Genomic DNA, 27,416 nt, shown 5'->3' on the forward strand with positions numbered 1-27,416 from the left:
AGATGAGGGTAAATTTAAATGATTGGTTCCTTGGCAATGAGTTAACACTGACAAGCTATATTTCCATAAACTAGCTAACTACATAATGTGCCAGGATATTTTGAGAGTACTTTATATACTTTATCGCGTGTAAGCTTCATTTTATGGAGAAGAAAGAAGTGTCAGGGAGATTAAGCAATTTATTCTAGATCACACAGTCAGTGAGCATGGCTGGAGGGATCAGAATTCACTCTGACAAACCACAAACAGGTACATTACAAACAAAACTAGTAAATGCAATGAAGAAGCTATGCAATGAAGCTTGCTGAATTGAGTCAAGAAAATACTACCACTAGTTATCTCTGTGGTCTTGGGCAATCATCTCTCTGGCCAATGCCTCAGTTTCCTTACTATAAAATGAAGAAGTGAGGCTACTCCGATATGCACCAATGTTTAAAAAGCTTGGATATAAATTCACAAATAGCCAGAATATTAATTATGTTATTATAAATTCACAGTGGTCAGATCTTCCAAGAATCTAAATTTCTCTCATTTTTCAGAATTTTAAATCTTACTTTAGAGAAACCTGGATGTCACTGAATCTCCTTGGGTGGCCAACCCAATTCCACCCCAATTCTTTTTGCTTGTCCAGCTTGCACCTCTTAGAATAACACACTCAAAAGAAACAGTTCAACTCCAAAAGCATTGCTAAGTAGGATATATTTTGCTGAAGGCTCTTCCTCAAAATCCTCTTTAATTACCTTTGCTCTTTCCCCAAAGCTCCTCTCCCCAGGGTGGTGGCCACATTTCTTTTTCTTTCTTATTCCCAACAATTTCTCTGGCCTCTTCCACACCCGTTCAAAATTCTCAAAATCCTATTTGCTTGTACCCAGCAAAACAAATGTCCAGGAGAGGTCCCAGTTAATAACAGGAATCTTAATATAGTATTTTACTTCCAGTTCCTAATAAAACCATGGTCTGGAAATTCTGTAAGTTCAACTGATGAAAATTTTATAAAATACCCTTCCTATCATTTTCTCCCCTGCTCTGCTCCAAAGCCACTGCTATATGGGGCCAATATAATCGATGAGTATGTTATTTGGAATGAAAGTAATCCTACGTTTGTTTCAAATTGTATTCAGTGTTATCACATGTTCCATTAAGAGGCTAACTGGAAAAAAAAAAAAGAGGCTAACTGGAATTCCATATGCAAACATATTAAAAAGTACACATCTCAACACCCACCTTCCGAACTGTCTGATTTTGATTTAGACTCCTTTGATTATGAAAAGGGCAGTATTACTTTAGCCCACTTAGTTTCATGAAGTGTTCAAAATTCTTTATATATAGCATCTCAATCTTTGGTCAACAAGCAGGCAACAACTTACTTGCCAAAGGAGGAAAACAGGGTGAGGAAAAGAAAGGGAAGCCCCTTCTGTAGTTAGAACAAACATCTGACATCAGTCATTAACCCACGTACTCATCTAGGCAATGGAATTTAGAATCTAAATTACCGTGAGGTTATCATTGATGGTCATTTACCCAGAATCAGGGATTTAGCATGACAACACCATTTCTGAACGTCAGGTACAATCTGTGATTTTTCAATAAATTTATCTTGAGAAAAGAATCTTGAATAAAGAATAACAAACTACTAAGGCAGCAAAGGTAAAACCAAGCTATGCATTAGGAAAAACAATTCTAAATTTAACACCCTAAATTACAGAAAGAAAAGCCCTCACACCACCATTCACAAGTTTCAGTGCAACCAATTTATTTTTGGCAAGCCAAATCACAGCTGTCAACGCTGGTTTTTTTCCACCCCTAAATTACATCAAGTATTTTGAAAAAATGTAGACATCGCCAACTGGGGTAAAAGTAAGTTACAAATGCCGTGTGTCGTTATAAATGCTTTAAAAAAAAAAGTCACAAGGAAGGGGTTTTAAAAAAAAAAAAGCAATCAAACAAACCCTGGAAGATGCGGCAGAGCCCCCTTGCTCCCGAAATAAAACTCCTGGTGGCTGTAACAGCAGCGGCAGCGCTACTCCCGACAGAAGTTTTCAGCTGTCACTTCTAACAGCTGAGCGCTTCCTAGGAGAGAAGCGACAGGCCGAGAGAAGTGGTTGTGGGAGGTCTGAAGATGGAACACTTAGGGGAATCCTTCCACACTTCACCTGCACTTACGGGCCACCCAGCAAGCGCAGTCCCCTCCCCCCAACACTCGCGCCCCGCACACTCAAGTCCTGTAGCTCCAGGAATCGACCACGCGCCCTTCCTCGTTCCCTCCACAGACTGCTCCCGGCTGCACCGGTCTGGGGCTATAAGGGCACAAGCCGCACCTGCAAGCGCCGCAGCAGCCTCGCACCTACGGCCAGATCCGCACCGCCTGCCCCCCCGCCCCCCCGCTTCTGGCCGTGCAGCGCCTCGGCTTCTCCTGCAGACTGCTCGCGCCCCGCTGGGTCTCCACGCTCTCGGACGCGCCGCGCTTCCAGGGCGCGGGCCGCCGCCCCGGCCCTGTCACCTCGGGCCCCCCGGGACCCCGGGCCTCACCCCCTCCTCCAGCTCATCCTCAGAGCCCGCGTCCTCTGGCTGGTCCAGGTCTATGTCAAACACTCCTGCCATGTCCTCAGCTTCCCTGTCTCGGAAGTCCGGCGCTGGGTAAAAGCCGTCCCGCCTCCGTCGTCGCCTCATGGGCCCGGACCCGCCGCAGCCACCACCGCAGCTGCCGCCATCACCGGCTGCTTGGGCTCAGTGCGTCTGCGCCTAGGCCCTAGACTGGCTCCTCAAGTTCAGCGCTGGAGCATGCGTACAGGACTCTGTGAAGCCGAACCGTGGGCAATGAACATGCGTAGAACTATCGCTGGGAGCCAGGTACTGGCAGAAACATGCGCAGAAGCCCAGCCGAAGCCTCGCTCGGAAACCAGATCATGCGCATTCTCAGCTAAAGCGTCTGATGGACAGTGAGCATGCGTACCATATCTGAAGTTGATAAATTGAAATTGAACATGCGTAATTAACCTTTCGGAATAGGAAAAATAAAACCCACAACAAATCTCGTCGTCTGTGGAACATGCGCATTCGTTCTCTGTCATGTTTTTGGTATTGAAAGTGAGCATGCGCATAATGAGAAGGTTGCCACTCTGAAGTTTGAACCGGACAGAAACGGCTGATCCTGAGGCTGTCAGTGAGTGGGGTTAATGGGGAACTCCTGGGGCGGTGTAGAAAGGGAGAACTTGGCTTTGCTATTTACTAGTGCAGTGGTCTTGCGAAAGTCGCATAACCTTTCAGAACCTGTTTCCTTCTCTGTAAAATGAAAATAACGATACCTGTTTTTGCAAGGTTGTTTGATAATTGTTAAGTACAGAGTCTGGCTTAAAAGCCACAGCCCTTTCCAGTGCTGCATAGACCCGGTGTGAGGTCGTTACCAAAAATTGTCTCTTTTCAGTGTTAAAAGTAGTGGATACTTCCTCTAATATTTCATCTGGTCTTTTTTTCCCCAAGCTTCGTCTTCCTTGCTGTCCTATCTGAGCTAAATACAAAGACTTTCTTGTGTTACTGTAGTTACCAGAACAGAAAGGCGATTGGTGGAGAAAGTCATTATTTTGAAGAGAGAAAATTAATGTTAATTAAATGTGCTACTGTTGAGCTCACTTCTGCATTCGCTCTGTCCCTGTGGTGTGAACTGTACACTACGAATTCCTTTAACCAGAATTTGTTTTGTTTGTTTTAAATGCATGCTTAGGAAAATAGCGATTACAAATGAGATTTTGGAAACTATTGAGTTGTGTATGAATGGTTTTGGGTACAGTAATCCTGAATCCCGAAACCAACTTCCTTGAATGATTGGCTCCTTAGACAACATAGCTATTGTGTCTATAACACCATAGACATATATAGTACTTACAAATTATATTTTTAGTGATGTATATTCACATATATGGCATTTTATTTGTTCTTTATTGGTAATGTAGTGGCTCTCAAAGACTCTATTTTTTCTATTACAGGTTGCTCACTGTTTTGGGGGAGTAAGCCTGGTTTGTGTCTCAGCATGTCAATAGTAACAGTGCAGCTTGGTCAATGTGGCAATCAGATTGGTTTTGAAGTGTTTGATGCTTTATTTAGTGACTCACACTGTCCCCAGGGACTCTGCTCTAAAAGGGAGAATGAGGCATATCAAGCATCTTGCAAAGAAAGATTCTTCAGTGAGGAGGAAAATGGAGGTATGTGTGGTCCACAGACCTCTCCTTTACTCTGACATAACCAGCCTCTTCAAGGCCAGGCCCTCCACGTGGTGTCTGAACCCCGTCCCCTTCCATCTTACTATGGAATGATTTTGCTCTCAGCCCTTTGTTTCTATGTTAACGTTTGCCTCTCCAGTGACATCTTCTCCTCAGCACGTGAGCATGCTCAGATCATGCCAATCTAAAACCAAACAAACAAACAAAACTTAGCTCTTGACTATAGCTTTTTTCCTTCCTCATCTCTTTGCCTTCTCGTCTAAGATTCTCAAAGGAGAACCCTCTTTAACCAACTGTAATCCTACTTCTGCTCTACAATACCACTGAAGCTGTTCTATGAAAAATTCCCAATGATCTCCTAATTCCTAGAGCCAGTAACTGTTTTTCTTTTCTTAATTCACTTAACTTCTCTACCATATTTGATAACATTAACTATAAAACTCCCTCCTTGAAATTCCTTCTGCTTAGGCTCTGAACTTTTCTTCTCCAGTGGTTGCATCTCAGCCTCTCTTCTGTCCTCACTTGTATAGTTCTCTCTGGGCGATTTCAGTGACTCTCAAATTTTGCTACATCTTTTATACTAGTGACTCTCAAAACCTCTAGCCTAGCATCTCTTCCAAGCTGCAGACTGATTAGTGAACATCACCTGCGTCTCTCATGTGTCCCTCCGACTCAACATCTCCATACCCAAGGGCATTCATTATTTTTCCTTTAAAACTTAGCTCTGACTGCCCACATACCATCAGACATCAAGATCTGCGTAGTTTACCTCCTACTCATCTCTTGAAACTCTTCTCCCTTTTCCATCTTCACTTTCATTGCCTTAGTTCTGGCTCTTGTCCTTTCTCACCTGGACTGTTTCAAGACAATCCTCCTGAGTTTCCCTGCCTGGTCCTTGTGTTTATCACATCTATCGTCCACACTACCGTATTAAAAAAGACATCTTTCCTCCCCTGCTTGAACATTTTCAGTGGTTTCTCATTGCCTAAAAAGTAAATTTCAAGGTTTTTAGCATTGCATACAAGGACTTCCAAGATCTGAGCCCTGCCTGCTTTCTCTCCCCATCCATCACTTCTTATACCCCCTCTTTCTCCATCTTCTGCTTCAATAATCCTGAGATGCTTTTTTTGCCCTTGGTATTTTTATACCTCTGAATAAAAATACTACTCTGTTAGTGTGGATTTGCTGTGGGTCATATCACATCATACTGTGATTAAGTGTTGATGTATTTTATCTCTCCCACTGGTCCTCCTAGGGCTGGATTGATGTTGTCTTTGTCTCTGTGTTCCCAGCACAGTACATAGCACATAGTAAGCACTCAACAGATGTTGGTAGACTTGACCCAGTCATCATTTTAGCCCACGTTTATTCAACCTGCCTAGCACAATGCTAGGCATTATGACACATCTGCATATACCTGCTGCTGCCCAGCTGAATTTCTAAGCAGAAGGAAAGTTCTTCCTATCCTCAATCTTTGATTTTTTTTTTTTTTTGGACCTAGAAGTTTATGCTCTGAGTTAACCCAAATAAGCCACGTGCAATATTTTTCTTTTGATTTTTTTTCCCTCTCTAGTTCCAATTGCTCGTGCTGTACTTGTTGACATGGAACCTAAAGTTATCAATCAAACACTGTCAAAGGCTGCCCATTCTGGCCGATGGAAATATGGCCAGCATTCATGCTTCTGTCAAAAACAAGGTTCTGGAAACAACTGGGCATATGGGTAAGAATAATTCCTCATGATTTTCAGTTTAGATACAGCTGCATAGTTGATTAATAGTATAGTTACAACTGCACAGTTGATATACCAAACACATAATTTTGAAATTGCTGTTTTAAAATGTAGAGTGTGACTTCACCCAGAAGACGCTCATTCTGTCTCGTGTACATCTATGCTTAAGGTTCAGGTAATGATGAAACCAAGGATCTCTTGCAGCAACGTTTTCCACTTCTTCACTGTTGTTCTGCCAGCTAACTTATTGTCAATACAATATCTTTGTCTGGCAGGTATTCCAGTTAATAGGAAATATGCCAAGGCAGTAGTATTGCCTAGTGTTCTTTGGAAAATTCCAATGCCTAGGGCTCACTTCCAGAAATTCTGGTTTAATTGGTTTGGGATGAAGTCTGAATGTTGGGATTTTTCAGAGCTTCCCTAGGTGATTCTAATGTGCAGCAAAGTTAGAACCACTGCTTTAGGAGTATTGTTATGAATACTGAATATTATGTTGTACCGTAAACTTGCAGAACTACCTGGTAATTGAAGTCTCCAGCCTAAAGGAATGGACTATAAAAGAGAATTTTCTACTCTCAGTAAATTTACTCTCCTAGCGGTCCTATTCACCTGTTAAAAATATTTAACTTGTGTATCTTAAATTTCATCAATCAGGTACCTGTACCTTTCTTAAGAGTTAGTTCACTTCCATAGGTTTAAAAAGCCTTTGCTATCCTATATCTTTCTCTGCATTCCATCTCTGGTTAAATTGAAAGGTGTTTGTTTCTTTTGCATTGCATAGATACTCTGTTCATGGACCTAGGCATGAAGAATCTATAATGAACCTAATCCAGAAGGAAGTGGAGAAATGCGATTCTTTGAATGGTTTTTTCATCATAATGAGTATGGCGGGAGGCACAGGATCAGGGCTAGGAGCCTTCGTTACACAGAACTTACAAGATCAGTACTCAAACTCTTTGAAAATGAATCAGATTATATGGCCTTATGGAACTGGTGAGGTATGAACATGTCAGTTGAAAAATTTATATTTTGTATTCTTTGCAGTTAAATGTAGGTAAAAGATTGATCTCACCCTTTCTTTGGAAATGTTAAGTTACTATGTAAGGAATGATTATACAATATGGTACTTTCATGTACAATTCATTTAACTTTGCCAAACAAATGAGGTGTCCTTATTCATAAAAATTCCGAAGAAGACAATTGTGCATCTTCTCTCAGGAACCCATTCCTGGTTCAGTCCCTCTGGCTACAGCATGTAAAGCAGGGACCTTGGCCTCATCGTGCCATTGCCAACCTTCAAAGAATTTTCACTTCTTTCCATTGAAAGGAAATTTCTGTATAGGCCAATTTCCTATTGATCACCCTAGTAGGAGAAATAATTAAACAGAGGTGAAATAAGTCAGTATAGGAAATGATGTAGGAAGAAAGTGTGATAGTAATAGTCATCATTTATTGAGCCCTTACTCAATAAGGGCACTGTTCTTAAGTGCTTTACTTGCATTCTATCATTAATCCTTACAACTCTAGGAGGCTGGTATAATTATTATCCCCATTTTACAAACGAGGAAACTGAGGCATAGAGAGATTAAATAACTTGTCAAAGATCTTATAGCTAGAAAGTGAAAGAGCCAGGCTTTGAACCTAGGCAGGATGCCCTTAGAGTCTACCCTCTTAACCACTGTTCTCTCCTGCCTTTCTTATCTTTGACCTTTTTTTCCCTCCAGGTTATTGTTCAGAACTACAATTCCATTTTGACCCTTTCTCACTTGTACCGATCTTCAGATGCCCTCCTTGTTCATGAGAATGATGCTGTTCATAAGATCTGTGCGAAACTGATGAATATCAAGCAGATCTCCTTCCGTGATATAAATCAAGTCCTCGCACATCAGCTGGGAAGCGTGTTCCAGCCTACTTACTCTGGGGAAGGCTCATTTCACTACAGAAGAAACCCACTAGGTATTTGTCCTCCTGTGTGTTACTCGTAGAGAAGTCTGATGTTCTGAAAGCCTGAAGGTTGTTCTTCTATGGCTCTTCCCCTCTGCCTAAAGATACACTCAGGTCTCCCTCATTTTGAAAACCTTCCCAAAGAGCAGCTTAGCTTTATTGAATTTGTTTCAATATTGCTTCTGTTTTATGTTTTGCTTTTTGGTTGCGAGGCACCTGGGGTCTTAGCTCCCCAACCAGGAATCAAACCCACACCCCCTGCATTGGAGGGCAAAGTCTTAACCGCTGGACCGCCAGGGAAATCCCCTTTTTTTTGTTCTTTAAAAATAACTTTGAGATATAATTCACATACCATACAACTCACCCATCTAAAGTGTACAATTCAGTGTTTTCTAGCATATTCACAAAGTTGCACAACCATCATTTTCATCACTCCGTAAAGAAGTGATTCTTTTTTCAGGTTATTTGTCAAGTGGTGCTTTATCAATTCAAATCATCTAGATGCAGAGAACTCCGTAATCTATACCCCCAGTCCTACTCTCTTTCCCAAATAGTTGCCTATCCCAGTTTTCTTAGTTGCCATCTGCTTCTTCAGATTTAGCATGTTCTGAATGGATTCATCATTTTCTTCCCTGTCTTCACTCCCCAGCCCCCTCTTCCTCAATTCCTGTCACCTGGATTTCTCCCACTGTCCTCGTATCTCATCAGTATGCTCGGACTGTTGGTACCATCTCTGCCAGCTGTCTGCATTCTTCCCTACTTCCCTCTCTCTGATATTGGTTCACTTGGTCAGTATCTCTCAACTAATATTGCATACTCCCCCTGAATACAAAGTTCTCTTTATTCTCCTCTCCCTCTCCCTCTCTCTCCTTTTTTTTTTCCATGAAAACCAAAGCTCACATCTACGTGGACACTCCTGGCTTAAGGTGGTCCTATTACTGCTTTCCTTCCTGTTGCCTGCTTCTTCCCCCTGCAGTCAATCCATCTTGCACACTGGCCCCAAATGAGCCTCCCCAGTGCACAGATCTAATCCTGTACTTTACTTAACCCTTATTGTATGGCTCATGCATTACCTGCCAGATTTGTCATAATTCCTTATGCCTGAATCCTAACTTTGCATTTTCATCACCTTCTGCCGCCTCTGTATAGATTCCCCACCTACTTTTCATCCTGTCTCCACTTTTTTCTTCAATCTGGTACTTCCCTGCCTTGGTCCCTTTGCTCAGTGTTCCTTCTTCTTAGAAATCACTTCCTCCTTCCCTTCTTCACCTCTACTGAAACCTTACTCTTCCTGTAGGGTCCAATTCAAGTGATAATTTTTCCATAAAGCTTTCCTACTGAGACCTTTACCTAAAGTAACCCTTTTTCTCTGAACTCCTGTGGCATTCTGTATCTCTTTTATGTCACTTAATGTTTTCTGCCTTTATTATTTATTTAAGTGTGTTTGCTTATCTTTAAAAGTAACACACACACATTTATTCAAGGAGTACAAAAGAATATGCAATCAAAAGTAAATCTCCCTCTGGCCCCTTCCCAGATGCTGCACCATGTGTTTCCTTAGAGGATCTGTCATATGCATGTTTTATAGTCCCTACTAATTTGTAGCTTCCTTGGGGACATGTGTCTTGTTAATTTCTCTGCATTCCACAGTACTTACCATATTGTACATCTGTTCATTCAACCAGTATTTATTGGCTTCCTGCTATGTGCCAGGCACTATGCTACATGTTGGGGATTCAGTGGGGAACCAATGCAGACATTGTGTTCACATTAAACAAATAATTACACTAAGAACATATAATTAAAAACTGAGTTAAATGCTCTGAAGGAAAGGAGTACAGATCCAAGAGAATGGGTCACGAAGGAACCAGACTTGGCTGACGAGGTGAAAGAAGGCTGCCCTGAGGAAGTAACACTTGAGCAAAAAGCTGGATGAAGACTTGGAGTTGACTAAGCAAAGGGAGGGAGAAGGGAGTAGTCTGTTGGGGGAATAGCATGTGGAAAGACCCTATGGCAGAAGGAAGCGTGGCCCTTTCGGAAGAGAGAAATCCAGTGTCACTGGAGCACAGAGAATGGTGTGGGGGATGATTGAAACCTGAGGCTAGAGCGGTGAGCAGGGGCCGACCTTGCAGGTCCTTGTAAGCCATTTAAAGGCCTCCTCATTAATCTCAGAGCAGGGGAAAGCCACTGAAGGATTTTAAGGAGGTCGTTGGCATAATCACCTTTATTTTTGAAAAATCCATTGCCTGTGGAGAGCTGGTTGGAGGTTGAGTCTGCAGGCTGGTCCAGTTGTTCCTTGGGGAGATTGTGATGAACTCGGTGAACTGCCCTCAGAAAATCCAAGCCATCAGTTCCATGGGCGCTCTTTTGACTCCCACTACCATGTACAAACTATAGGGCACTGGGTCCACACTTGCCCTTCACCTTGTGTCACAGTGGGAGAAGTATCCTGCTTCTATCAAAGGCCAGCCTCTTGCTTGGGTTCTGGGTCCCATTCCCTCTCTCTTCTCAGGGACTTAATTCCTCACTCATCTCTCATCCTCACATGTCATTAACCCTCTTTCCTGGGTCACTGCCATTACAACGGCTCTCTGGCATCTTTCACGCCAAAGAAGCCCTCCCTTGACATCACCTCTCGTGATTTCCCCACTTATCTGTCATTCTTTAGAACAACTGTCCTCAAAGGGGCCTCCATTCTCCCTGTCCTCATTTCTTCACCATCTATTCACTCTTCAACCCACTCTGATCTAGTTTCTCTTCCATCACCTTTCTAAAGCTGCTTTTCTTAATAGGTCGCAAGCATGTTCACATTGTCAAATTCACTGGCCCGTTCACTGTCCTTATTTTATCTCAGTAGAATTTGGAATGGCCGATGCCTTGTCTTCTGAGTCTCCTCTTCGTCTTTTGTGACAGCCCCTCTCCTGATTTCCCTCCTTATCTCAATGACTATTCCTTTTATTCCCATTTTTTTCCTCCTTCTTTGGCTCCTCCGTTTCCTAAGCTCTAAATGCTGGTCTTGAACCCTCTCCGAAGGTGACTGACCCAGTCCCATGGTTTTCAACACCATTTGTTTTCTCCAGCTGGCCAGTTTCTCTCCAACTCTGACCAATTCCCTAAGCTCTAGATTTCTATATCCAGCAGCCTTCCCAACATCTATGTGTACACATTTCATGGTCGTCCCAAACGTAATGTGTCTAAAACAGATCTCTTAGCTTTCCCCCAGAAGAAGCCTGTTTCCTCCTCGATCCTTCAATTGCTCAGTTTTAAAAACTTAGGTCCAGGGAATTGCCTGGCGGTCCAGTGGTTAGGACTCGGCACTTTCACTGCCATGGCCCGGGTTCAATCCCTGGTTGGGGAAGTAAGATCCCGCAAGGTGTGTAGGAATATGCTATAACAAGAATTCCATAGACTGACCAGCTTATAAACAGCACAAGTTTACTTCTCACAGTTCTGGAGGCTCAAAGTCCAAGATCAAGGCACTAGTAGATTCAGTGCCTGGTGAGGGCCTGCTTCCAGGTTCACAGATGGCCGTCTTCTCACTGTGTTCTCACCTGGCACAAGGGACGGGAGACCTCTCTGGGGTCTCTTTTATAGAGACCTCATCTCCCAAAGGCCCCACCTCCTCCTGATGCCATCACCTTGGTGGTAAGGATTTCAATATATGAATTTTGAGGGACACAAACTGTCAGTCCATAACAGGGTTTGACAAAGTCAAGAATGGTTAAGATGAGAGTGGGTAAACAAGAACGCTGGGGGGGAAAGCAGATTTTAACAATTAATTTGTGCGTTAGTCCTCAGGAATTACTTGCTGACTGCTGCTTGTTTATGCATGCTGTGCAATAGAATTCAGCTCTAGGTATTTTGCAGAAGAGGATTCTTATGTTTAGAGGAAACTCCATTAGCCATAGGATCAATTTGTGCAACATTTTGTAGATGTTTGTGTCAAAATTTGTTCTTAACATTAGGACGTAGGATATGAGTTTGCACTCAACGTTATCATAAAATTTAAATTTCATGTTATGGTAGAAGATTTTTCTTTCTCCTCTAGGTATTTTCTATAAAAATATAAAAAATATATAAAATACATAAAATATATGACATATTAAAAAGATAAAAATATTTTAAAAACATATAAAATAAGCTCTGAATGAAAAACAAATTAGCCTTTCTCCTTAATTCTGTTTCATTACAAATACAAGGTTCTAAAAATAGGTGTATTCCTGTGTTCAGGAGTTACTAATCCTGTCTTCTTTCCCAGTAAAGTTTGATGTTAAGAGGTTCTGATTATTATTTAACCAGATAAAATAAATAAGAGATCTAGGAAAATTTCTAAGGGACTATTTAGTGAACACTGAATGACAGACAATAAAAGCATATTACGTCTCATGCTTATTTTGTTTTCCTGGGGTTTAGCTAAATATTTCACTCACATTTCCAGTCTCTTAGCTAAAAAGAAATTCTCGTTTCCTTTTGGCAAAGTGTGTTTTTTTCACTCATGCTAAAATAGGTGCCAAAATCAAGCAAATATGTGGTCTTTAATAGACATCGTCTCTGAAATTGTATTTACATTTTAAATTTTAAGCAATTTTGGCCTTGGAGGAGAAAACACATTTGGTTCCCCCAAGCCATCAAATCATGGCTGTGTATGAGTCAGTGGAAACAACGTGGAATTTAAAAATTTAGTTCAGATTTTTTTTCTTTGCAGGAGACTTAATGGAGAATTTAGTTCCCCATCCAGAATTCAAGATGCTGGGTGTTCGTAACATTCCTCAAATGTCTGAGAATTCACTGGCATACAGCACATTTACTTGGGCTGGCCTCCTCAAGCATTTGAGACAGATGCTCATTTCTAATGCGAAAATGGAAGAAGGTAAAGGGTATTTTAAAAATATGCAGCCCACAAGCTGGGAAAAATGCCTCTACTGGAGTTCTCAATATAAACTGGCTTGATCCAGTTGAAAGAATGGTGCCTTCTTCTGACCAGGGAGGCTCCTGCAAAAAACTCACCAGAACATCCGGGGAGGATTTCTTAATCACTTCACAGTTTCATTTCTCAAAAAAATTTCAGATGAGTGTGACATTTATTTTTATTTTATTTTTATCAAAGTAATATATGAACATAGGTTTTTTTTAAAAAATCACGGAGTCAGAACTCACTTAAGTGTCTATTTAAATCTGTCCATTGCGTTGTGTGTAAATTACATCTCAATTTAAAAAAAAAAGTCAAGTAATTGTCCAGTATGAGTTTATAATGAGGAAGAGAACAGCCTATTCCACACTTCCCCTCAGCCCAGCAGAAACTGCTTTCAGTGTTTTGAGATGTTTCTTCTGGAATTTGCCCCCATATTTCTAAATATCTTGCATATTCCGCTATTTGTTTTATTTTCCAGGTTTAGATATTATCAGTTGCCTTCCTAGCATGAAGTTGAGAACTGAATCTTCTTAACACCCCCTATATACACATCCACACACCTTTCCCTCCCTCCTCCCAATCTAGTTAAAGCATACTTTTGGGTTAGATCAGTTTTCATTGTCTGTGTTATTTTTGCTATGTAGATATTATTCATAGTTGAGCCATGTACTGTATACACAGATTACATTTTATTTCATGTACAGTTTATTTTTTCCTCCTAGAGTTAATAGTTAAATTTATTTGGTCGATATTCTTTGTACCTATTACAAATTTACCCCTAAACTTTTCCATAAAAATGAAACCCTTCTCAGCATGTTCAGACCTATCAGGTAATCTTATTACTTGCATCATCTGCTTGGAGATATCCCTTCCGGAGGACTTCACCCTCCTGTTCCAGTCTGCACTGGTTACTCTCCAGGCTTCATAAGCAGCCAGCACTGGCATCTCTGCCTCCTTCTTTATTCTAGCCCGTTTCCTAGATTTCAGATCTTCCTCTTTCTGGGTTAATTCCCTCATGGATAGTACCCTCCAGGAGCTTCCTAAGAAAGAGTACAGGGAAGGTAAAAATTTTAAGGCTGCAAATGTCATTATCCTACTTTTATATTTGATTGGCCAGGATTCGAGGCTGGGAATCATTTTTACTCAGTGTCTTGAAAGCACTGCTCGATAGCTTCCAGCTTCCAGTGTTACTGCTGAGAAGTCCCACTTCAATCTGATTCCTAATCCTGTTTTATTCTCTCTTATATCTTTTAGGATTTTCTCTTTGTCTCTAGCATTCTGGAAGTCCTTAGTGTGGATCTTTCATTTATCTCAGTACAATGTAAACTTTATGAGGGCAGAGATTTTTGTTTTGTTTACTGCTGTATTTTCACAGCCTCACCGGTTTTTAGCCTTTCCTGAGCAGAAACCTTCTTCTCGGATGGAGGGTGGGGCACTCCCTCTAGTGCAGGAGTGGGGAAGGGTCTGGGGCTCTCACTGCCTCTCATACAGATCTTTAACTACTCCTCCTTTAGAAGCGCCTGGCCTGCTTCCAGGACCTCCACTGTGGGCAGAAAGTTCAGATTTCCCTGGTTGCTAAGTCAGTAACCATTGGTTCACTTGCTTTCCAGCTTCCAAATTTTTGTTGCCATTATTTTCCTTCCATTTTTTTCTTGTTTATGCCTTTTAAAAAAATCCCTGTGTTGTTAGTGAGATTTGGGGAGTAAACTGGTATGTTCAGTCTGTTGCATTTAACTGGAAGTCACTACTATGCACTATTTGGGGAGCATATATTTTACCACAAATTACAGTAAGTTAGGTTTCAATACTATGAAAGTGGATTTCCTCTATATTTACTTGTACTACCTTACAGACTTTAGATCGTAGTGCCTGACGTTTGGACATAAGTAGAAAGTTCACATCTTAAGTAATGCTTCCTGAACTTTTTGGCCACAGGACCTGTTTTTCTGGCAATACCTATTATCAAGGAACACAGTGTTCCTCAGGGTACTGTAAGACGTGGTGCTCTGAGCCCTCTTAGGTCGATAAACCACAGTTTGTTTAGTCATTTTCCCATATAGGAATTCAGAGTGTCACCATTTTTTCACAGTTATAGAGTTTTGAACACTTAAATGTTTTCATATAAATATGAACATATGAATAAATATATTTATGTCACTAACCAGGTTGAAGGATATAGTTTGAAAACTCTTCATATGTTATCAGAATGCTCTCTATGAAGATTGACCCCATTAAGATCATCATCAGCCGTGTATCTGTTTCTACATGTCCTATAGCAACAGGAGGAATGAGTGGCCCAAGGGGGGCAAGGCAGAAGTTACAATGTCTCTTATGACCTAGCTTTGGAAGTCACATACCATCATTTTGCACCATCCTTTTGGTTGTTAAGGTCAGCCCTATCCCATGGGGAGGGGACCACACAAGGGCCTGAATACCGGGTGGCAAGGATCATTGGAGTTCATCTTGGAGGCTGGCTACCACCCTCTGCCCTCTGTCCCCTAAGGAATCATGTCCTCCCATTTGCAGAATGTACTTAACCCTTCCCAAGCACCCCCAGAGTTAGCACATCAGCCTATTAGCACATTCTATTAGCACATCAGCCTAAAGTCCAGAATCTTGTCATCTAAAAGCAGGTGCCGGTGTGGATTTACTTTCCTCAGGTGAGATTTCCTGGGTATAGCTCTTTAAGTACACCCCACCTCCAACAGACCATGGTGGAACAGGTGTAGGATTTTACTTATTTATTTTTAAGTTTAATTTACAACACCTTATTTTTAAAATTTATTAGTTGATTTATTTTTTCTAGTTTGGATCAATTTATTCATGTGAGGACTAGAGATTCAAAGTTCTAAGGGTGTATATAAACAGACTTTAAAAAATAAAACTAGCAGCACATTATATGTATTTTTTGTTCTGCAACTGTCTTTCGTCATAGTATTTTGTAGCCTTCATTCCAATTCATTCATTTAGACATGCCTTATTCTTTTTAGTAGCTACATAGTTTTCTACCATATAGGAGCCTAACTTATTATATCATAGATTAAAGAGTCAGGTAATTCTACGAAGCTGGTTGTTAAAACTTTCAGTCCATAACCTTCTTCTATTGTCTCCTTCCCAGAGGTAACCATTTTTCAAAACTCTTTTGCTATTTCTTTTACTGTTTTTATCTATTGCCATTTACAGATTTTTCAATGATTTAGGTATTACCTATTTACTTCCCACCATGGAGGGTTAGGATTTAGCTTTTTTCCAACACTGGCCCCTAAGCTCTAAAACACACTCTAGACAGGCTCATCCTTCTGATATGGTAGTAAGTGTCATCACTGGGTTAAATCGATATTCAGCTTTTCCTTATCATGACCAAGTAAATGCTATTCACAGCTGAGCAACAAAATATCCTGTGATTACTTTTCCCTTCCTGTATAATTTTTTTGTTTTCTTTGGAGTTAATAATTACCTTGTTTTCTTGTTTGCTTAGTTTTTCTATGTACCTGTCAATTATTCAACACTGTTTCTCTACTTACCTAAATTTTTTCTTGATATACAGGCATACCTTGTTTTATTGCAGTTTGCAGATACTGTGTTCTTTAACAAATTGAAGGTCTGTGGCAACCCTGCATTGAGCAAATCTATTGGCACCATTTTTCCAGCAACATTTGCTCACTTCACATATCTGTGTCACATTTTGGTAATCTCGCAATATTTCAAACTTTTTCTTTATTATTATATTTGTTATGGTGATCTGTGGTCGGTGATCTTTGATGTTACTATTGCAAAAAGTTGCTATTGCTGAAAGTTCAGATGATGGTTAGCATTTTTTAGCCATAAAGTATTTTTTAATTAAGGTATGTACATTTCTTTTTAGACATAATGCTATTGCACAATTAATAGATTACAGTATAGTGTAAACATAACTTTTTTTTTTTGCGGTACGCGGGCCTCTCACTGCCGTGGCCTCTCCCGTTGTGGAGCACAGGATCCAGACGCGCAGGCTCAGTGGCCATGGCTCACAGGCCCAGCCGCTCTGTGGCATGTGGGATCCTCCCGGACCGGGGCACGAACCCGTGTCCCCTGCATCGGCAGGCGGACTCAACCACTGCGCCACCAGGGAAGCCCATAAACATAACTTTTATATGCACTGGGAAGCCAAAAATATTTGTGTGACTCACTTTATTGTGATAATTTACTTTATTGCGGTGGTTGGAACCAAGCACACAAAATCTCCAAGGTCTGCCTGTATCCAAGTATTCTGTCAGTTTCATCTTCTTTAAGAAATCTCCCCTAGAGCCTTCTGACCTGATTCAATCTAGTTTTTTTTGCCCTCTCCAGCCAGTGTACATTTGTCCTTCTGGATATTCTATTTGCCTGTCTGTTGTGTTGGATATTCTGCTCAGAGGGTTTACACAAAGCCCCAGTGATCTGGGGGAAGAGGAGGAAGGGGACATGGTTTTCCTGGTTTGGTATGTTTCCTGCCCTTACCTCTGCCTGGTGTTCTCCAGACTAGAGTCTCTCAGTCATATCCTCTCCAGAAAGTAAACCTTTAGTTTTCTGCTAGGGTGGGGAAGAGGCAGTTGTCATAATAAACAGACAAGTTTAGCAACATTCCTTAAGCAGGAGTCAAAGGTAGATGTGCTTTACATGGTTGCAAAGCCAGTTTAAGAGCCAGTGACTTAGTGTTTTCGTGGATTCCCTTAAGGAATGCCGCACCACCTACTTTCTGGAGGCACAGAGCACAATAATGTGAAAACACATAGGCATCATTAATGCTGAAACAAAGAGTGATAAAGTCACTGAATGTGAAAAAGTTTTAGGAAAACCTTAAGTTATTTCGTTACATATATATTTTTATATATGCTCAAGAATGATATATGAGTTTTAAAAATATAAACTTACTCTAAAAGAACTCTTCAATAAGTGTAAAATTTAATAATCTAAGTGAATAATTTAATTTTTTTTCTAATCAATGGTGACTTGGATGGAAGGAAATATAATATTGTGGATTTATACCCCTTTTTTGTTACATGGATTGTAAATATTTTTGCCCATCACTTTTGTCTTTTGTATGGTATTTTTCACTATATGGAAATTTTACCTTTTTATGTGAGCAGACCTGTAAATCTTCCTTTATAGATTCTGAGCCTTACCTACTCCAAAGATATAAAAATATTCTCTATTATTTCCTAGTATTTTCATAGTTTTATATTTAATATTTAAATTTTAACCCATCTGGGATTTATTTATTTAATTTTTATTTATTTGTTTGTTTATTGGCTGTGCCGTGCAGCATGTGGGATATTAGTTCCCCGACCAGGGATCAAACGTGCCCCCTGCAGTGGAAGCGTGGAGTATTAACCACTGGACCGCCAGGGAAGTCCCTATTTTTGTTTTAATAAATTTATTTATTTATTTATTTTTGGCTGCATTCGGTCTTTGTTGCTGTGCACTCTAGCTGCGGCGAGCAGGGGCTACTCTTTGTTGCGGTGCGCCAGCTTCACATTGCAGTGGCTTCTCTTGTTGTGGAGCACGGGCTCTAGGTGCGCGGGCTTCAGTAGTTGTGGTACACAGGCTTAGTTGCTCTGCGGCATGTGGGATCCTCCCAGAGCAGGGTTCAAACCCATTTCCCCTGCACTGGCAGGCAGATTCTTAACCACTGTGCCACCAGGGAAGTCCCCTCTATTTTTGTTTTTGATCATGTATATTTTTTTTTTTGTGGTATGCGGGCCTCTCACTGTCGTGGCCTCTCCCGTTGCAGAGCACAGGCTCCGGGCCCAGCGGCCATGGCTCACAGGCCGAGCCGCTCCGCGGCACGTGGGATCCTCCCGGACCAGGGCACGAACCCGCGTCCCCTGCATCGGCAGGCGGACTCTCAACCACTGCGCCACCAGGGAAGCCCTTGATCATGTGTATTTTTAAAAAATAAATATATTTATTTTTGGCTGCATTGGGTCTTCGTTGCTGTGCGCAGGCTTTCTCTAGTTGCAGCGAGCGGGGGCTACTCTTTGTTGCGGTGCGCGGGCTCTAGGCATGCGGGCTTCAGTAGTTGTGGCATGTGGTCTCAGTAGTTGTGGCTCACAGGCTCTAGAGCACAGGCTCAGTAGTTGTGGCTTGTGGGCTCGGTAGTTGTGGCTCGCGGGCTCTAGAGCGCAGGCTCAGTAGTTGTGGCTGGTGGGCTTTGTTGCTCCGCGGCATGTGGGATCTTCCCGGACCAGGGATCAAACCTCTTTTCCCTGCATTGGCAGGCGGATTCTCAACCACTGCACAACCAGGGAAGCCCTCCATTTTCAATCCTATTTTTGCTTTGTGTTTCTACATCCCTTAACATTTTTATATGTATTTTGTTTATTTGTTCATAGAGACATACAGAGTGAAGTTCAGTCTTTATAGGTGTATAGTTCTATGAATCTTGACACACTTAAACGGTGTAACCACCACCACAATTGAGACAGAGTGTTTCCATGTTCCAAAAAGTTCCCTCACACCCCTTTGTAGACAGCGTCTTTCCTCCACTCCAAGCCCCAAGCAACTATTGATCTGAACTTTATTCCTATGGTTTTGCCTTTTCCAGAACGTCCTGTAAATGGAATCAAACAGTAATCTTTTCAGTCAGGCTTGCTTCACTTAGCATCAGGCTTCTGATATTGATCCACATTGTTACGTGTGTCAGAAGTTACTTTCTTTTTACTGCGTTGTAGAATTGCATCCTTTGCATCTACCACCATCCTTTAATATTCGATGAAGACTATTTCATGCCTTTCTCAGGACTGAGTAGTTTGAATCACTTTAGGTCAACCAGATAAGAATGTTTAAATTTTTAGAAGAACCCCACCCTGCTACAACTTTTACTTATCAAATGGAAATTTATATAAAATATACATACTATAATACATCTTTCTCTTCTTGTTCAAGGCGACTTGTAAAATCTCTTGCTCTTTTTTTTCTTTTGGTAGGTATTGATTGGCAGGTACGGCCTCCTTTATCAGGACTTCCTACGCGTGGTAAAATGTCTCTCAACAAGGAGTCTCATTTTAACACTTCCATTGCTAACTTGGTCATCCTTCGTGGGAAAGATGTACATAGTGCGGAGCTGGGTAAGCAAAGTTAATTAAGATGTACGTTTTGCACATGTACATGGTATGCATGGTAAAAAAAAAAAAAGAAAAGAGAAAAAAAAAAAGAAGTCCCTGAATTTATTCTTAAAGAAAGGAAAATAATAACTCCATATTTTAGTAACTAAATGTAACCATTGTATCAGTAAGTGTGTGACTGGATACCAAAATAGATGTGGTGTAAACAGGAGGACAAGTTTAATTCTTTCTTCCTGAATCTGGCTGACCTGTCATCCTCACCTCGTGGCTTTGTCCTTAGTGCAAGGCATCTGTTTGAACTTCAGCCATCAAATCACATAGGAATAAGCAAAGAAGGGCAGGGCAGGCCTGGTCCTCTAGGGTCACACACCACACTTGTGTTTCTATCCCTTCGACTGGGACTGAATCATGTGCCACATCTAGCTGCAGGGGTGGCTCTGAGCACAGTTAAAATTTGGTGGTTCTGTTACTAAAGAAGAAGGGGAGAACAGGTATTGCAGGACAACTAATGGTCTCTGTGACAAGCATTGGTACAACGTTTTCAGGAGGTTGAAAGAGCAGTACTCTTCTTAGCTTTCTTTGTGTTTCTATGGCAAGTCTCTGGGATTATATTATCCTTGTCTGATGATTCCAGCAGCATCCAATTGGCTGCTTCTAGCTGTGATATAAAGAAAATCAATCTCATCCCTGTAATACCTCTTAAATAAAAAACTAGTAATAATTAAAAAGAGAGCAAGTCAATCAGATGGTGTACTTTCTTCATTTTAGATTTTAAAATGAGAAAGTTAATAAAAGGATATATGAAGTAATCTAACCTCCAAAAATTTACCCACAGCAAATGATGCAGGTACACAGAGGTGTAAAGATATTCGTTGCAACATCTTTCACACTAACAGAAATGTGGGAACAACCTAAATGCCCAACAATAGGAAATGTGTTAAAGAAATTATGGTATATTCATAGAAGCTTTTTAAAATATGAGTGATATTTACTGACACAGAAAAGAGGTTTACAACATATTGGTGAATGAAAAATGCATATTACATAGGGCATGTATGTAAAATTATAGTACAAAAGCAGGTCAGCAGACTGTTCATAGTCTGTCTCTGGGTGGTAGCATTTCAGCTGTTGAGTTGACTTTTAAATTTTCTTCTTAATAAATACTTTTCTGAATGGTGTGAATTTCTTTTTTATGATGAATATGGATCATTTATCCAAAAGCAATATAAAGCTAGTTTCAAAGAGCAAAACAAAAGATTTCTGGTAAAATGGATACAAAAATATGTTTATTAATTTGTTTCAAAAACTGATGATTTATGATGTAAACAGTGCCTTGTTATTTTACCCTAGGAGCATTTAAAGATCCAGCTCTCTATACTTCCTGGTTAGAGCCTGTTCATGCTTTCAGTGTGTGGAAAACCCAGCGAGCCTTTAGCAAATATGAGAAGTCTGCCGCGTTGGTCAGCAATAGCCAGTTCTTAGTAAAACCACTTGACACGATTGTGGGCAAAGCATGGAATATGTTTGCTTCAAAGTAAGTAAAAAATAAATCTACAAACCTTTCCTAACCTTAAGCAGATAATATAATGTTAAAACACTAGGCAGGATCTGGAGTGTCTTAGTCTGTTTGGGCTGCTATAACAAATAGAGCATAGACTGGGTAGCTTATAAACCAAAGAAATTTCTCGCATTTCTCGAGGCTAGCATGTCCAAGATCAAGGTACTGGCAGATTCAATGTCCAGTGAAGACCAACTTCCTGGTTCATAGGTGGTGTCTTTTTGCTGTGTCCTCAAATGGCAGAGGGGCAAAGGAGCTTTCATGGGCCTCTAATCCCATTCATGAGGGCTCCACTGTCATGACCTAATCACATCCCAAAGGCCTTACCTCCTAATATCACCTTGGGAGTTAGGATTTCAACATATGAATTTTGGGGGAACACAAACATTCAATCTATAGCATGGAGTAAGTACTTTGTAGGTATGAAACTTTGGGCACATTACTTCAGGTTTCATTTCCTTTTCTGTACAATGGACCCAAAAGAGGATATATGTGGTGAGGATTAAATGAGATGATAATGTAAGAAACCCTTAGTACAGTGCATGACTAGTAAATGCTCAATAATTGTTCCATAGTATTATTGTTGTTGTTGACTAAACGAGTAGTTTCTTTTTAAAAAATATTTACTTATTTGGTTGCACCAGGTCTTAGTTGTGACTCCAGGACTCCTTTAGTTGCAGCTTGCTGGCTTCTTAGTTGCAGCATGTGGGCTTCTTAGTTGTGGCTCACCAGCTCCTTAGTTGCGGCCCACAGGCTCCTTAGTTATGGCATGGGAACTCTTAGTTGCGGCATGCATGTGGGATCTCGTTCCCTGACCAGGGGTCAAACCCAGGCCCCCTGCTTTGAGAGCACAGAGTCTCATCCACTGCGCCACCAGGGAAGTCCCTAAATGAGTAGTTTCTAAATGAAATAAAAGTAAAGTAGAAATTTCACTATAAGGCAAGGACAGTAAGATAGTTTTCCAAAATAAGATCCTTGAGAATGGAAGAGATCCTGATCTTGCTCAGTAAGAAACATTGCAAGTTCAACTCTACTTGGTACTAAGAAATGTCTGCTTGATTACTAAGAAATGCGTTTGTTATCCGGTTCCCTGACCTCTGCCACAATTACTTAATGTTAAAGCAGAATTTCTCAAATCATTGGGTAAGCCTGTACTTTGATTAGCTAGGATTCCCAAGGGCCCCCCATCCTGCACATGGCCATTCCATAAACCCCTACTCCTCAGGACTGTGAACTCTGTGTCCTTTGTTGGTATAGTTCTCGTCCCGCTCTCATTAAATGGTAGCAGCTATTGTTTCATCAATTTAGTTCATGTCTGCCCTTGATATTCTTTTTAACATGACTTCTCCTGCCTCAGAACATTTTGGGGGACTGGAGGTATCAACAGGATCGCCTGGCATTAGTGAAAATTAAGTGTTGTCTGAAAAACACTTGGGAGGCTTCACTTCATTCCTAGAACTGGACCAATGTGTTTCTACGGTTTCACGCCTTAGATAAAACTTCTCAGGCACTTCTTAAGAGTTTATATTGAACACAGTCATCTCCTGTAGGGTGTTGAATATGTGCTGGGTAGACAGCCAAATCTGAACATGCTTCTTTTTCCTATGTGCTGCTTCTTTTTTTTTTGGCCATGCCGTGCGGCTTGCAGGATCTTAGTTCCCCGACCAGGGATTGAACCCGGGCCCTGGCTGTGAAAGCACCAAGTCCTAACCACGGGACGGCCAGGGAATTCCCCTCCTATGTGCTTCTTATTGTCACTCTCTTGGACACTAAATAGACAGGGAGCTTGACACAAACTTTGAGAGTTTGCTAACCTTTGGAGTAAACATTGAAGCAAAGGCAAGACTTTTTTTTTTTTAAGACTTTTAAAAGAGTCTGCCATCTGCACGTGTTCATGAGCTAGGAAAGGTCTATTTATTATTTGATTTTGAGTTATTCGTTTGCCTGAGATTTTTATTGCATATTTTCTGTTTCTTTCACCAGAGCCTACATTCATCAGTACACAAAATTTGGAATTGAAGAAGAGGATTTTTTGGACAGTTTCACATTGTTAGAACAGGTTATTGCTAGTTACTGCAACCTCGGATTTTGAACAATGGGGAAAATTTACCTTAAGTCATTTTTGGACTAAAGTACTTGCAATACTACTTTCTCCGTAAGGTTTTTCAAATTCCTATCTGCTAATGTAACAAGGTTAAATGCTGATTCCTTCTCCATACTATAGCCACAGAAAAGGAGAAAAACCTTTCATGTTTTCAATGAAAACATCTACTTGAAATTTTCCTTTGTAAGAAAAAATATTGGTACTTCTTTAAAGAACTTTGGGAATACTTTGCTGAGATGTTAGAACTCTAGAACTATCAGAAAAGGAAACTTCCCTCTTTATTCCAAAAAGCGTTCACTAAGTATGAGCTAAGCTTTCATAGCACAATTTTAAGCTAAGAAATTGCAATTCCGTATTTAAATATATTCATCTTTGAAGTGAATGTTTTGAACCATAAGAGGGAGCTGTTGTCAAAAGCTACAGGGTGAACATCTATTTTTGAATATTTTATTCTAAAACGGTAAGATTTTCCACTTTAAGCAGCTATTTAAAAATAAATGTCAGGACTTTGTTAATAAACGTTATATCATGCTTAAATACAAAAGTAAATAAGCAAATGTTTCCTTTGTTTGCTGTTCTTAAATTTTCTGGGCATCAGAAAATTGGGTTTTTCTTTTAGATCTTAGAATGCCAGAGCAGAGACTGATTTTATTCAACCAGTGCTTTAAAATTACTTACAGGTATTTAGCTGGTGTGGAAGACGGTTATATTCTTTTCAGTAAAAGGGGTAAGAGCTTTCGCCAAAATTTCACTATGTTGAGAAAATTACCACCAAGTAAATATTGTCCTAGATGAAACTGACACATACAGATGTTGGTTTCATTCAGAAGGACAGAACACATTTGGAAATTTGCAACTGAGTTTGAGGGGAATGGGGTAGTTCAATAAAACACATCACATGCAATGTATTAACAAATGTAAAATGGCAAACAAATAGGAACATTTTGCCCTTTCTGCCAAATCTACCAGTGGTTTCTTCCTTTTCTTTCCATATGGAAATGATTACCTTTTTGCTGTTTTTCTTATCAACTGTTGCTATGATTTAAAATACTGAACCATATCTTATTTCTAAGGAATGTAAAAAGTGGTCTGTTCAACTGCTAAAAGGCACACCCACTGCTGTATTTTGTTAAGCCAAGAATACTAGAAAATAATGAGATTGTAATTTTTACAAAATAAAGTTAAAAGTAATAGTTTAGCATTGCAGAGATCCAAAGACTGAAACAGTTTCCCGAACTAAACCAGCATTAATGAAGATCTGTAACCAAATTACCTCACTAGGGGGTAGGCTGATTCTGAGGAACTTTGCTACAAGTTAAGCTTAAAGAAGGTCGTAAGTTGAAATCATTTTATATTTGAGAAAAGCATGCATGAGGTGCCAAATGGGACAAATATATTTCGAATTTGGCAACTCATGGAATCAATGGCAGGTGACTATTGGAAGTAAACTCCAGTTAGACAGAGCCATTCACTTATGTGAGTTGACCCTTTCTTATGCACGTTATTATTTAATGCACAACTGCATTATTTGGTGTGTGTGGATACGTAAATATTTGCAAAATTGTTTTAAATGTTTACATTGAAATTTTTTTCTTGTCTATTTGGAATAATATAAAAATTTTTGCTATTAGAGTTGTGATAACTTAAAAATTAATACAAAGAAGTTGATGCCAAAGCTTCAAAATAAGGGGTGGCATTGGAAATGTACTTTGATTTGTGTGGAGATAATGGCCCATCAGCCAGGACAACATTAGAATCATAACTTCCTGGGCATAGAGAGCCAAAAGCTTTGAACATGTAATTTCTTAGATTACTGGGTAACTGGCGTACTATGTGTCAGACATTATCCCACACAGCCAAGATGCACCCCTATAGGCAGTGAGTACAGTATAAATTCAAACTGTTTCTTATTTTCAAACCTTTTCGTTCTCCCCCATTTGTGCTTTTCTTAAGAGCTCTTTAAGCGGTAGAACCTGTTTCTTCCCATTCATTCCCTCTTGCTTCTAGCTTTGAGTACTCGCCCCGCAACCCCTCACCACTACTATTCAGTCAGCCGACAATCCCTTTTTCCTTTCTTTAACCTGTCACTTAGAACTCAGTAAGTGTGCCCATGATTCACTATTCTCAGTCCCTTCATTCATTCAACCAGTACCTATTCACTGCCAGGCACTGAACAAATGCTAAGTATATGGGGATCAATACCACAAAGTCTAAATGAAGAAGCTTACAATGTACTCAAGTTTCTTTCCATGCCTGGTGCTACGATTCTGGCCTCCTAATTATTGCTTATTATCTTGCCCATGTCCATGTTCAGTTTTTTTCTTTTTTTACAGTAAAGATGTGGTACAAGGTAAAGAACCGTGAACTGGGACCTTTAGTCTAGGCTTTAAATTTGTCTGAAGCCTCCTCACTGGCTCTGTAGACTTTACTGTGCAGTGTACATACCAGTGATTCTTCTCCTGACCACCATGTTTATCACACTTGCATTCCTGTCCAAAATTTTGTTTTAAAACATGCTCCATATGTTCCCATCCCACTGTTCTCTCCGCATGAGCTCAAGGTTTGGCAGTCAACCCTTCCTTGTTCTTCCACCTACCTTCCAAATATGGCTTTGCCCACTAACTTGTCATTTTTGCAAATAATCAGTTATTTAATTTAAGAGATATTTGCTCATGTGTATCAATCACATTGTTTCCTATGGGTTTTAGGAATGTGAGCTAAAAAATCTGGCTTTATATTTTTAACTAAATAACTTCCTACTCCTACACTCTGAAATGTCTCAGACGATGCAATGTCAACCTTATTAATAAATGGAATCCCATTTCCCCTAGCAGGAATGTTAAGATAAACAATGTAAATATTTTAAGTTTCTGGAGAACGCAGTGTTGGGTCAGTGTTGCAGAAGATATGGCATTCAAGGGAGAAGAGGGAAAAGAGAGAAAATCCTAATCATTTAGACTCTAGGGAGCCAGTGAAGCCGGGGAAGAGATGAAAAGGAAGGTCAGGGGAACTGATGATGATCCCAATGAACTGCTAATAGCTTATAAGCATTTAAAAAAAAAAAGAAATACTCGATGGTTTTTGAATTATGGACTTTACCTAATGATAAAAAATCTAAGAATAGCTTACAAGATAACATGAAAAGAAACAAGAAGCTAAATTACATGTCTCTTAGCAAATAATTCTCTGTGTTACCTGAATTTTTCTCCTTTGCCAATGATGGAGCCAATACAATGGATACTTTTATGGCTCTCTTATCCTATGAATTTAATTATTTACATGGTAAGTACACAGAAATTCAAAGAGTTTTGTCCAATCTTTTTGTCCAATATTGGCTGTCCAATAAGGTAGCCATTAGCCACATGTGGTCAGTAAGTGTAAAATACACACTGGATTTTGAAGATAATACAAATAAAATAATGTAAAATATTAATATCTTAAATCGTGGAAATGATATTTTGGACATAATAAGGTAAATAACTTATTCAAATTGGTATAATACCTGTTTGTTTTACATTTTAAAGTATGGCTACTAAAATTTTAAAAATTAGATATATGACTTGCATGATATTTCTATTGGACAGAGCTATTCTAGACACTTCAGGAGCAAAATCCTGGGAATTGTAGAAACTGGAGTTGAACAAAGCTTATCCTTACTAGGTGAGAGTTCATGGGAACATGATAGTAAGAAACATGACATGAGGCAGAAAGATGGAAGTTTTCCTTTTTTAAAAAAAGAAGGGCCTTGCTTAAGCTCAGCTCCTGTGAACAGTATGAAAGAGGCAGGATATGAGCTTAATACCACAAACATCCACTGAACACCTGCAAGTTAAGACACTGTGCAAAGATGGGGAAATAAAAAAACG

General features: G+C 40.1%; 2 protein-coding genes across 11 annotated transcripts in view; one reads left to right on the plus strand and one right to left on the minus strand.

Moving 5' to 3' along the window:
- RPS6KB1 (ribosomal protein S6 kinase B1) overlaps window positions 1–2,719 on the minus strand; it is a 39,713-nt gene extending 36,994 nt beyond the window's left edge. For 4 of the 5 annotated variants that reach the window (XM_082860869.1, XM_082860868.1, XM_082860867.1 and 1 more), the window contains exon 1: window positions 2,530–2,719. In XM_082860869.1, coding sequence (XP_082716995.1) covers window positions 2,530–2,670 — 141 coding nt within the window. In that variant the 5' untranslated portion in view covers window positions 2,671–2,719. Of the gene's footprint in view, window positions 1–1,949; window positions 2,311–2,529 lie in introns of those variants that run through there. The other variant, XM_082860870.1, reaches the window with a different exon arrangement.
- Window positions 2,720–3,060: 341 nt separating this feature from the next.
- On the plus strand, window positions 3,061–26,992 carry TUBD1 (tubulin delta 1). 6 transcript variants are annotated; one of them, XM_082859923.1, is made up of 9 exons: window positions 3,061–3,163; window positions 3,984–4,199; window positions 5,791–5,938; window positions 6,729–6,945; window positions 7,672–7,903; window positions 12,597–12,761; window positions 19,751–19,891; window positions 21,239–21,422; window positions 23,430–26,992. In XM_082859923.1, exons 2-9 carry the CDS (start codon window positions 4,028–4,030, stop codon window positions 23,536–23,538), a joined length of 1,368 nt encoding a protein of 455 aa, XP_082716049.1. In that variant the 5' UTR covers window positions 3,061–3,163; window positions 3,984–4,027; the 3' UTR covers window positions 23,539–26,992. The 6 variants fall into 6 exon arrangements, with proteins under 6 accessions (XP_082716049.1, XP_082716052.1, XP_082716054.1 ...); XM_082859925.1 differs by having other exon boundaries at window positions 3,131–3,159; XM_082859924.1 differs by having other exon boundaries at window positions 3,160–3,236.
- Window positions 26,993–27,416: the final 424 nt, after the last annotated feature.

The sequence above is a fragment of the Leucopleurus acutus genome (genome assembly GCF_964270905.1).
Source record: "Leucopleurus acutus genome assembly, chromosome: 19".
NCBI lineage: Eukaryota > Metazoa > Chordata > Mammalia > Artiodactyla > Delphinidae > Leucopleurus > Leucopleurus acutus.

Excerpts from the sequence above, each read along its gene's own strand:
- TUBD1 (XM_082859923.1), top strand. The coding sequence starts at position 4,028 with ATGTCAATAGTAACAGTGCAGCTTGGTCAATGTGGCAATCAGATTGGT. Across the intron at positions 5,939-6,728 it reads GGAAACAACTGGGCATATGG|ATACTCTGTTCATGGACCTA; the intron begins GTAAGAATAATT and ends TGCATTGCATAG. Across the intron at positions 12,762-19,750 it reads TAATGCGAAAATGGAAGAAG|GTATTGATTGGCAGGTACGG; the intron begins GTAAAGGGTATT and ends TTCTTTTGGTAG.